The 12,573-nt window shown below is 44.9% G+C and overlaps 1 protein-coding gene and 1 long non-coding RNA gene across 5 annotated transcripts in view; both read left to right on the top strand.

Annotated features, from left to right (window-relative positions):
• Positions 1–9,351, top strand: part of LOC112558187 — a 43,462-nt gene extending 34,111 nt beyond the window's left edge. For all 4 annotated transcript variants that reach the window (XR_003098101.1, XR_003098118.1, XR_003098109.1 and 1 more), the window contains exon 4: positions 9,172–9,351. This is a non-coding gene — a long non-coding RNA (uncharacterized LOC112558187). The remainder of the gene's footprint in view (positions 1–9,171) is intronic.
• A 33-nt stretch (positions 9,352–9,384) lies between these two features.
• LOC112569282 (protein dimmed-like) lies at positions 9,385–9,774 on the top strand. The gene has a single exon (XM_025247067.1). It carries the CDS (start codon positions 9,385–9,387, stop codon positions 9,772–9,774), a length of 390 nt encoding a protein of 129 aa, XP_025102852.1.
• Positions 9,775–12,573: the final 2,799 nt, after the last annotated feature.

Genomic DNA, 12,573 nt, shown 5'->3' with positions numbered 1-12,573 from the left:
TGTGGTTAGAGTGGATGGAAACCATTATGTAGTAACATGGTTATTTTCCTCTAATGAGATTCTTTCACGTTGACCGTGTCTGTGAGGTACTATGCTTGGATGGTACTATTCCCGAGCAATGTGCACATAACCTGTTATTTAAAGTAGGTTCCTTTCGGTTCAACCAAGTCTCTAGGCGCATTGGAACACATCCCATGCAATGGCAAAAAGGTCTTTGCTGTATTTTACGACTGCTCTTCCTTGAGACCCATTCATCCTTTCACCTTTGTTAAAATCCCTGAACCATTTCATTCAGGACTTCACACTCTGTTATTCATATTTCTATATATATGTGTGGGCTTTTTTTTTTTGACTTTTTTTTTTGTCAGCTTTCTCGTGGATGGGAAAACCATCACGGAAAGGTTTCAAACCCTCCACACCTAACCCTCTCACGATTCTCCGGTTTTTAACAGCAAGATTAAGAAGCCGCAAAAGCAAGCTGCCTCGGAGTGCTGTCTAAAGTATTTGCCAGGGGAGGAGAATTCAAGGTTGAGAAAATGTCACGCCGACTTAGGAGTAGAAGCAGAAACCATTTCCCTGATCCCACGCTGCTCCCTGGACTTATCTGTGGAGGTCGTGCGCGCGACAGTCACGAACGAAGAATTTGCTGTCAGGGTCGGCGCTGATTGAGTCTGGGAGCCACGCTACACCTCCATTGCTTGTCGGTGGACGTCCACTTGGAAAATAGAAAAAAAGATTCAGAGGAAGAAAAAATAGCATAGAGATTAGAAGAAAAAAAAATCATTGATGACATTTCGGGGTTTCAGTGGAGGTAATCTTTCTAAAACAGTTTCGGGTATCTAGAAATTAAACAGTTTTACAGAATCGGGGGGAAAAAGGAGGAAAACACACAGTGTTACTGAATTATTAGAGGAGACATGCTCATGGTTCTCTGGTTCCTGTGCTCTTAAGTTCTTTTTTAAAGAGAGGAAAGAAGAGAGGGAGAGAGATGTGGGAGGAAAGAGAAGGAAAGAGAGAGTTGTAAATGAGAGCATGAAGACTGAAAGGAGAGAAGGGAGAGGAGGTGGAGGAAAAGGAGAGAGAAGAGTGGTTTGGGGGAGAGTATTGCTGAGAAAACCGGTCCTTGAGTCATTTTGTCTTCAACCTGATCTTCCACACTTTCCCCTCCATTACAAAATCCCTTCGGTTGTTAACATTGGAAAGCCAGTAGAAGGTTGAGGTTTGTTAAAGGGAAAGCATGCGTAGCAAAGCCTGAAAAGGATGGCTGGCTTTAAGAGTCGCTTGGTTGACCTCCATGACGATAAAAATCTTTACCAACAGTAATTCATGTTCCTCAACGATTACACCAGGTGATCGGTTTACTTACTCCTTGGCTACTTGCACTTTCTTTTTGCCCTCTTTTCTACACCTTGAACATGTCAACATTTTCGTCCTCAGCTCTGTTCATAGTTATGTCCTCTTACTTCTCTTCCCTTCCACCCTCTTTTTCTTATGTTGTTCCTCTGCCCACATGGGCTTCCAGGTGGCGCAACGGTTAGTGCCTATCACACTTCTAGTGAAGATTGGTTGTCCTGGGTTCAGCTCTCGTCTTGGGCACGCTGTTATTTCTCTGCCTTGCCGTGATATGGCCTTAGTTTCTGTCTTAGTGTAAAACATCAATTCCGCTCCACTTCTCTACCCAGATCGGTTGTTTTTTTTTTTTTTTTTTTTTTTACTTAACATCCAGTTGTTATGCCAATAATCAGTCTTATAGTCGTCCAACTCATCTCTCGTGTCATTTAATAACCGTCTCGTGACAAGTTTCACTTCCCTTTTCTTGTCCTTGCGTACCTGTTATTGTCAGCTATTCTATCTTCTGGTTCCGCTTGTAAGGACAGACATTTTCTGATCACACATGTTATTTAAACGTTTTGGAAGGGAAACAATCTCACTCCACTCTTTTTGAACTAGGGGTTTGTCCTTACTGTCGCATTGCCTGAGCAGTTACACCTGTTGGCAGTCAAATGACAATCAAAAACAAAATATAATTAAAATTCTTAAAAATAGAATTAAACAATTCTTAGGTTATCTTTAGTCAGCTGTCTCTGAAGTCCATAAGAGTAATGGTCCTAAAGCAAGTCGTCCTGTTGCCAGATGTTTGTGGAAGGCGTCCTACGATTGGATAGGAAGGAGTGAACAGGTAAATTTTCTAGACAATGAATCCTCTGAGAGGAAACCCCTGAAGTCGATCTCATTGAGACCATAGTGCCTTAAGTATAAGAATTTCTGAACTATATTAATGATGGCTTTTGCTCAGCAGAATAGCATGAGCTAGGCATGAGATAAGTACGGTAAATAAGTTGATTGTGCTTTCCTGCTAATGACTGCTGACTAGTCTTCATTAACAACTGTCTCTCGCTCCTTTGGTTGCCCGTCGATAATTCTAGGCATTTCCTTCTGAAAGGCCTATCGATGTTTGTTTTCAAGAAGAAACAAAGTCAATATATATCCAGCTCCATGATTTTCTGGCAGTCCATGCGCAACGACCAAACCCACAATCCATTGCGCGAGCAGCGTCACGAGGCGTGTCGTGTGCAAAACCTGGCGTTTGCGTGCTCTAGGGTCACAGTCTTCTTCCCACACGTCTCTCGTGTCTCATAATTCTTGGTCTCAGATTTTTACGCTAATTATTCGTACACGGCTTCCATTCTTCTCCCGAATGGTCGTGTCTGGTCAGTGTGACACGTTCTAATTTTAGTCTGATTCTTTCTCCCACGCCTCCACCCCCGTCTCACCATGATTGGGTATTGGTATCGTGGGCGGAGCAAAGTAGCGGGATACCGTCATCAACAGATCTTTAAACGAAACGTTTATGTAGTGTAAGGGGAACAACAACTAACCGTGATTATCTCCCCTTTGACCACGTGCACTTTTTACCTACCAGCCTCTTACCTTCTGTCTATCCTGCAGCGAGCGCACTTTAGGTGCATTCTGTCCTGTTAAACTGCAATACTAGGGCGCCTGTTGGTGGACAAGAGTAGTTGTCCCTGCCAGAAGCTACGTTGACCATCTGGGGAGGACGTCAGACATTCTCTCTACTTTATAAGGACGGCAGGGGGCGCTCAGCTCGTCAGACGAGGGTGTATTGCGATTATGGGTATGTAACCAAGTCTAGACTGACTCTGCTTATTAGTCAGCAGAGTCTACTTCTGCGCATGATAACAGTGTTCCGTCTGGACAGGCATCGCTATTTAATTATTCTCTCGCCAGTGATGCGTATGTCTGCATGCTGTCTGGTTCCTTATTTTCTTTGACGATGAGCTTTTTTTTCGGGTCTCTCTACAGACATTTCTGAATAAGTAAATAATGGATGTGTGGTGTCCAGTTTTTGATATTTCAGGTTAAAATCGAGTGAGAAAAAAAGTGGGACATAGTATAATCGAATGAGTACAATAATTTATGTCCGAAATCTATGTTGCTTTGGTCAGGCTAGGAGAAAAAAATTGCTCGCTGGAGGTGGAGATAAAGAGATTTGAAAATTGGAGTGTAACATGCAAAGACCTCTGTTGTCTTTTAGAGTTTATTAGTTAGCCTCTAGGGAATGTTCAACATTCCAGTCAACAGGTTAGACACTCTACAAATTCCAGGCTGCATAATCTGCGTCCATAATGGATCTGCCAAGTCCTCGATGCCAATAAGAGGGCAAACAACAACAACACCACCACCACCGCCACCACACTATGTCTGTCTTTCAAAGCGTACGTGTCTTGTGTCAGCACTAACTCAAAATGTCAATGAGCCACAAATAAAAAAAAAAACCCACAGAGGAGTAGTCCATATTACTTTGTTCCCAGCACCGTGAGCAAATAAAAAAAAAAAACAAATTACCAAAGATTGTTTCAAATAGGAATTTGACATTTGGCACGTGGGGTTGAGTAGCGGTTAGGGCCTTCTTGATTGGCCAGCAGGAAAGGAGGACTAAGCTCTGCAAAAGTCCGGAGGCGTATCGAGTATACCGCATGTCGATGGTCCCCTTTGCAAAGTTCTGTTTTCAGAGGATACACCGGGAAGTCTTTCAGAGACCGTGTGCTTCACGGTTTGTTAACTTCTGCAAAACCTAGGAACTTGTCAAAGGTTAGTAAGAGGCGATTACGCACTTTAAGGTTTAAAAAAAAAAAACAAAAAAAAACAGCAACAACTTTGCGGCTGGGTCAGGAAGGTCAGCTCCCTGGTCGAGTGAGAAAGTATTGTAAACACATGAGTTTCTTCTTCTTTTGGGCTTTTATCCTTTTGTTGTGAATCTTGACATTCGTGCTTTTCTTGTAGGTTCAGGCTATGCCGCCATTGCGCCAATCACGTATTGCAGAAAATCGCATCGATCACCCTAAACCCAGATTTCATAACGAGGCTGTATGGCCCCAGTGCGACCTTTGATCTTTTATGCAAACCCAGCAATCAAAGGTGCTTAGAAACATAAGAGCGGTCTTAATCCTTAAAATCAGCAAGGCGAGTTCTTCTTTGGGAAATCTCTCAAACGCAAGATGTCCAACTCTACAAGGAGGTTCGAAGCGAATCGAAATTTACTTACTTGATGAAAATCTCTCCACCTTCTGTAACAGCAGTCAGTGGAGCATCCAGTCTGTAAACTTGAGGACAGTGTACAGTAAAGAAGTCACATTTTGGACTAAAAAAATGGGTGTGTGTCTCCGAATCAACACTGTGCTAGTTGCAGCATATTATTTTTGTTAGCACCAGTATCTGGAACAAATATGCAGCTTGTTATCTCCCTTAGTCAACAACATGGTGACCGAGAGTTAATGATGTTTATTTAGCGGCTATGATTCAGCAGCTGCTTGTTGTAACGATACGGTGGTTGCAATAACCTCGCGCCTAACAAGGGTAGTTATTGCACATTCATTTAAGACAATAGTTCAGTAAATAATGTCATGATGTGACGGTCAAAATATTGCTCATTCCATACCCTTGTATTGTTAACGAACTTTTGGAATATCACCTTTATTGAATCATTTTCCCTGGTTGTAATTTTTTCCGAGTGAAATGGAGGAAGCTGTCAGACAGGTTGCAATGTGTTTCACAACACTCTCAAACAATGTTGTATGCATAATGAGGAGTGAAAGCAAAACAAAGGACAAACATCGATAGTTCGGCTGATTGATTTTCAGGAGGAATGGTACCTCCGAACGACGCCCCTACACGTTCTGCGGTTTAACTGACAGAATGTGCGAGGACTGACGACTGGTCCGAATCCAATTACTTCCACCCGCATCCTTGCCGCAGCCTGCTGACACGGGCTGAATAGTTCCATCATTGGCAGATTCCTGCAACGAGGGAACGTGACCAAAAGAAAATGAATGAATAAAAACTCACACTTTTCCTCATGACTTGGGCAAACAAGCTAGTAAATATCTGTTTCCCGAATGCCTGGCACGCAACGGGTTATGGTGGCGGCCTTCATTACGACCGGCCCCAGTGGTTTTTCAGTCGGCAGAGACAACCTTTGGCATTTTCAGGTTCTGATCGCCACGCAGTGGCACAGGCCTGCCAAGATTGCCGAAGAGTGTTCTGCGCGGGCACCTTTGACGTAAAATGGCTTTGGTAATTTTTTTTTTTTTTTTGCTGGTGTCTTGTCCTGGGTGGGTGTGTGATGGAAGGTGTGTCTTGGGATGGGGAGTATTCCACCCATTTTCTTGCTGGAACGCTGTTCAGATTTTTTTTTAAATGTTAAGTACTCCACAATCTCTTCCATTTTGGGGATGTACATCCACAAGTACTATTTTGCTTATATGTACATTACACCGAGACATTTCGAGTGGTTAGAGCGCCGGTTCGATTCCCGTGTAGCGCCGCAAACTTTCCCCAGTTGACTAAGGTGTCGGAGATGGGTACCTTACTCCTTAAAGGGCTGGGGAAGAGAGGGAGAGGAGATGGGCACCGCCCTCACATAAAGCTGGCCCCGAGAAAAGTGACATCTCAACACCTCGCTCCCCAACGACATGAAAAGGTCAGGGGACGACCTTTACCTTTTTTTTTTTAACATTACACGGAAGCAGGCAGATGCCTTGCATGGATTTTCGTGGATGCAGTTGTGAATGGTTTTTGGAATCAGCAGTGAACATTCTTCTCTCATCTTTCGAACCAGTTTCTTTTCCATGGTTGAATTTCATGATTCATTGCGTTGTCAAACATGGCTGTCCAAGAAACAGGACCACAACATCCAAAACATTTCAAAGCCGTTGGATGATGACACATGCTTTTGATACACAAGAGGATCACGCAATAAACTTTCTTTGAAATATCTGAGGCCAACTCGATCAGAAGTGACTAAAGGAAGAAAGGTGTATGGCTTGGATCCCAACGATAACAAGTGAAGTTCCTGGAGTTTCCTGGAATCAGCTTCTGTGATTCGACCCGTTATTGACACTCTCTGACGCAGTCTGCTTCGGCGTGTGTGGGCGGGCACAGCTCCACTGCATGGACAGTAACAAGGGAGGGGGAAAAAAAAGCGAAAATGAATAGTCAACTGTGCGTTTGATGTCAATCTGTCAGATCGAACTACAGAAAATCTTTTATTCCGTCGGGCCAGGCTCTAAAAGTAAGCCATTGATCTTGTTCTATTTTTAAATTATTCGTTAAACCGTTAGAGAAAAAAAATTGGAAAATAATCTTTTTGACAGTTGACACGACAGCAGCCACCTGTCTTAATTCGTGGAAAAATATTAAATATAAAAAGTAGACGCATTATAGAATAATAGCACGTGCACACACACACACGTCATCCATCCCAGTTGAATATTATTTTTTTTTCTGCTCTCTCCTCCATTTTATCAGGTCGGACTTGACCCCACACAACTTGGGTCCGCTATTCGCCCTCCCACAAAACACAATGCATTGCGACATCACGGCTGCTCCTCCACTACTTACCCTCCATTCATTCCTCTCTCTCTCCCCTCTCTCTGCTACCCTTCCCCATCCTTTCCTCCCCCTTGCTTGCTCTCAGCCTCCTGCGGTGGGCACGGAAACTCCACGGTGTGGGCGTGCGTAATTGATAACTCTCCCATCCCGCGCCGTGCGGCCTGCCAGCTGACCGACCGGTCTGTCGGTGCGGACGTGACGTCGGAGCTTGTGTGTCCACGCCTGCAGTGTCTAAGAACTCTGCGTGTGTGTGTGTGCTTGCTTGTTTACAAAACCAAGTGTTTGTGGTGACGAAAACTGGCAACAGTTCATGCCCCTTCATTGGCTTAAAACACAATTGTGGTTAATTAAGAAAACGTTTTTAGTGTTCTGAGGATTTTACATGTATCAAAGGTTGGTTGAAATGAAGAGGAACACGAGAACAATCAAACAAGAACAAATAAAAAAACAAAAAAAGCAACTCCTCTCCCCCCAAATAAAATCCATGTTGCCAAACTTCCTATTTTGAGACTGATAAACCAATATATTTTCATTGAATTCGATAAACAATAATATAATTGTAGATTCAACCAGTTAGAAGCTATAGATACAGCGCTGGCCGATACGAATCGGACAATATTCTCCGTCTTTGCTTTCGTTTTCCCTCCAGACCGTTGAGGACAGAAGGACTGGATAAACAAATTTTCTCCTATTTACGGCCCAAGTCTGCTTTGTTTGAAAAATATTCTTCGATCGTTTATTCGACCCATGTCAATCCCTTTTATTATTATTATTGTTGTATATTTTGTGGTCAATCTGCGCAGGTATTGTAATTACATTTGTGCAGCTGCAGTAGAGACGTTTGGCCTTATTTACCTGCAAGCTCAATCCTCTTACCTTGACTCTCACGCGGAAAGCACAGTTATTGTTATGGTGATGGATGGCGAAAACATCGACGCATTGAGACAGATTCTCTGCGGGACCCTTTCAAAGGCTCGTGACCAAAGCTGTCTACGTCACCAACCGACTGTCGCAGGCCCGTTGTCACAGTCGCGTGGAGTGGATACAAGTGTCACGCACGAACGGCCAAGACTTGACCTCATTCGTTTTTCCTCTCTCTCTTTTTCCTCCCCTCCAAGTACAAACTGCTCCGTCAAGCTCTTTCGGACATCGACAGTGTTAGATAAGGCACACCAGGTCCACAACAGATGTACTCGATGCACTCGGTGTCATTAAAGTTATTTATAGCAGTAAACATGAAAACGAAATTCATAACCGTATCGATAAAGAGTTTCTTTTTAATGGTTCTATGAATTGAAGCCGTAAAATTACTTGGGAGATATTGTCCTTTATAGTGTAGAAATAAAAAAAAAAGTATCTTTTACTGGTAACAGGAGTGCTGCGACATTGTGGGAGAAACGAACCCTTTCCGACAGAGAAAATCTGGATTATTGCATCCATCATAAAGTTGCTTTGACACTAACGCCTCCACAATGGCCTGGGGGGACTGTGTCCAAGACAAAACCACACTCCCCAGAGAGAAAAAGAGAAAACGAACACGTTCGTGAGTGTGTTTCTCTCTCTCTCTGTGCGTGTGTTGGTGCGGGTGGGTGGATGGGTATGTGGATAAGAGGTGATGAGAGGTTAATACCCGGCTTTCAGTTTGAGACGTTGGTGGGCAAAAGACGAAGAAGGAATCGGCTGAGATCGATAGGTTGGTCTGCCCCCTTCTCCACTCTTCTAACCGGAAGGGACAAACGATATTTCCGAAAATGCAAGTAGCATTAAGGACGGCTTGTTTGGCCTACATGAGCCTCTCTTGACGGCTTGCCCTTGCGGCTTTCACAATCTTGGGTTACGGCGTGTAAATTTAATCTGACTCAAGGGGTATTTTAAGACTGCCTTGAAAGAAGGCTATCGAACACTGCTCCTTCTGCAACGCCTCCATCCGCACTTACTCCTCTTTCTCTCTCTCCTGGCTCCCATGCTTGTATTGATAGAGACTCGCTGTCCTCTTCACTTTTGGTTTTTATTTGTGTTACCTTTTGTTGAAGTTAAAAAGCATCATCTGAAAATAATAAGATACCATTTCTTGTAAGTCAGAGATGAAGTAGAAAAAATCATCATCATCATCATCATCACCACCATCATCATCACATACAAAGGGTTGTTCCCTTAGCGATATCCGGGCTCACGGCACTTTACACAGATTACCGACACTCTCAAGAAAAGCACGGAGGCACCGGAATTGAATCTTCGGGTTTTTTTCTCTGTCCACAGAGCATGCGATCACGCCCCCGCGAGATGATGGCCAATCTCGATCTCTCCCCTTCTGAAGAGCTCCCTCCGGACAACGCCAAATGGGAGCAGCACTCGCCCCACCGACACGGTAGCGACTACGCCAGCAGCATGCGCGGCAAACGTGGCCACTCCAAACGTGGGGATAACCCGTCCTCGCCCTCCGACTCCGGGGGCAGTTCCACGACGGAGGAGATGTCCGAGAAGAAGCCCAAGACCTCAAAGCGCGCCACCCGGCGGCGGAAGGGCGTCAGCGCTCGCGAACGCAACATCCGGCGGCTGGAGAGCAACGAGCGAGAGCGACAACGCATGCACTCTCTGAACGATGCCTTCCAGGACCTGCGCGAGGTCATTCCGCACGTCAACCTCGACCGCAAGCTGTCTAAGATCGAGACCCTGACCCTGGCCAAGAACTACATCAAGGCGCTGACCAACGTGATATGCGAGATCCGCGGGGAATCCCCGCCGTACCGGCTGCCAGCCGCTTCAGAAGGACAGGAGGACGGCGGCGAGGGCGTGGTGGTTGGGCGGGCAGCGACGAGAGTGACAATGACAATGACAATGAGAACGAGCACGACGCTATGAGCGTGGAGTCCGTGCAGCCGCCGCCCCAACCTTCCTTTCCGCTTCTCGACAGCAACAGCAGCAGCAGCAGCAGCAGTAGTAGCAGCAGCAGCAGCAGCAGTGTAGAAGTCGCAGTGGCTCATCATCAGTGACACTTCTCATGGTTCACAGCCCCCTGCACCCACCCACTTTTGGCTGGACTCTCCGCGGCATTGACCTGCCAGGACAGGCTGGACAGTGATGACGTGGCCATGAACGATTGTTGTTCCTCACGGTGCATGTTGAGATGTGCTGGGAAGATATCTTTCTGCCATCGAATGCCACGTGTTTGTCCCTGTCCCTCCATCATGCCAGGGAGTGATTCTTCCAAATTCCTCTCCTCATCGACTTCCTCCTCCATCCCGTTAGCCCGAAGCATGTGACCTTGCGTGTGCTGCCTTGATGTCGAAAAGATTCAATTTCGTACAACGGGCCTGGATGGGTCAACAAAATCAGAAGGTCGCTGCGGCAGGTGAAAGCAGCAGTTTACCATTGCCCATCACGAACGAATAAAATGTAATCAAGTGAGCCCAAGTGAGAATTATGGACCTTCCGGCTTCCGTCACACGCAGAGTCGCTGCTTGATTCTGTGTCTTGAAAGCAGACGGTTAAAAAAAAACAGCCGTTATGCGTGGTGGTAATGGAGCAGTAGGGGGTGTTTGAGGACGAGGGAGATGTCATACCGTAGAAAACAATGTCATCAAGTCCTTAGCCATGGATACAGGCAGCGCAGCAAAGATGCTGGTAGAGTTTTCGCCTTGCACATCTCAACGGACACTGGTTTTTGCTTTGTGACATCCTCAACCTCAACCTCATCCCGCTGCCAAAGCCCGCGAGGTGTTTTGTGGGAGGATATGCAAGGACTGAGAGAGAGTGTGCGGAGGGCTGTTGACTTGTCATCCCCAGTTTGTGGCATTATCGTTAATGACATTATTGAACTGACTGACTAAAAGAGAAAAAAACAACTTTTTGGCATTTAACTTTCGTCTTTGCGCTGCTGATACTGATAAGAATTTCATTTAAAGGACGATGATGCTTTACAAGCCTTGCATGCAGACAGCTATTTCAGTAGTCTAGGAAAAAAAAGTGAACTATTTTTGGGATGGATCATCCGCTGTTTATCACGTTCGCCAAACTTTCGTATCAAATCCACCTTCTCGACGATTACCAGGCTAGAAAAGGACTGTTTGAAGAGGACTTCTCGATGTAGTTTGATGCTATTGAATGACAAAGTAGCCCAGTAGTGTTGCAAAACTGCATTAATCACCCCAGTGATGTCATATATGATATGTCAGACCTGCATTTTTGCTAGTAGAGCGTTGATTAGTGATAATTATAACCAAAGTAGCACAAAAATGGCGAAGTGGTTCGAATTTCACCTGCCAAAAATCCCTTTTAGATTATATTCCCTCTGCTGAATACGATGCCAGATGATGAAGAACCCGGTAGCCTTGATTTGTTAAAGGTTCAGATGCCACTTGCATGCACACACACACAACTTTTCTAGTGTTACTAAGACCAGAAGTGCTGTCGTTTCGCACGCGAACCTGCGCGTGGATGAGGTCTAGAAACGTGTGGAGCAGAGGGACTGGAATGGTGCACAAGGGACACGATCCTATTTTCTGTTCCTTCCCCACTTCCCTAGCATTCTATGGGAGGCTATTTTTGATATCAATGTACATTGGAGCTGGCAATAGGGGGAAAAAGGTCTCTTTTTTCCCTGCCGACCTATTAGACACGAAGTAGATGACAAGAGCGAGATGCTTGCTGCTTCACATTACAATCACTGAGTATCATTCCCGTCTCCAGTCATGGCAGCCGCAGGCGCCGCGTGCACACCTCGCATGTCCTTGTGCGCATGTCTGAAAAAGTCACGCGAAACGCTGGTGTATTCGTAAATAAAAAGATAATTAAAATGAAAATGAAAATTATTAAAAAAATCGCCGAACTCATGGTGCACGTGATGGCAGACAGTTTTCACTACCGCCTTCGTGAAGAGATCCACGTTAGCTCCTTTTTTGCTTCGCCCACACATCGTTTATCATGGCACTGGTTAAAGCCCTACCTGGTCACTGTAAGTAGTGAATGGTTAAAGCACTATCTGGCCACTAATCTGAAACTTTTTTGTTCATAGAATATCATCCTGTTCTTCTTGTTAGGTCTTGTTTCTCTGTGCGGCCTGCTGATCACATTGGGCGACCTGACACTTTCTAGTCTCCTTTCTGTTTGATTTTCTTTACCTTGAGCAATTATTTTTTCTCACAAAACATATAAAGTATTATGGGCACAGAGCTTTTTCTGAAGAGGGCACAGGGGTGAATTGCGAAAACAAAATCTGACTCGTTTGAACATGGCGCTACCTAGAGGGCAACAGACTAGATGAAGAACATGTCTCTGCAGCAATGACATCTGCTTGGGTGTTTTGTCCTATTCAAACTGCCTACTAGCTCTGTTGACAATATCGTTAACAATATTTAATATTACACATCACACACTCTAATGTTGCTTTAAGTCTCCTATTGTCTTCCACTCCTAATCCAGATTTTTCTTTTGAACCTTAACACGAGAATCAAAGGGAGATGCCACATCCGCATTTTCTCACCTCAAGACAGCCAATTCTGTGTCTTTCTAGGAAAACTGCTTTTAGATGACAGCTGAAAAGTAACAATAAGCCTGTTATAGAATCAGTGCCAGGTGGTCAGAAAGGAAAGAAATTATGGAACGGACTGTTGTACACGTGATGCGTCACTGCATCGTGACCATCGTTCACATCGGCGAATG

The sequence above is a fragment of the Pomacea canaliculata genome, linkage group LG1, assembly GCF_003073045.1.
Source record: "Pomacea canaliculata isolate SZHN2017 linkage group LG1, ASM307304v1, whole genome shotgun sequence".
NCBI lineage: Eukaryota > Metazoa > Mollusca > Gastropoda > Architaenioglossa > Ampullariidae > Pomacea > Pomacea canaliculata.
The sequence above is the reverse complement of the archived record's forward strand: the minus strand, read 5'-3'. Positions and strand labels throughout refer to the sequence as shown.

Coding starts and splice junctions, on each gene's coding strand:
- LOC112569282 (XM_025247067.1), top strand. CDS start 9,385: ATGTCCGAGAAGAAGCCCAAGACCTCAAAGCGCGCCACCCGGCGGCGG.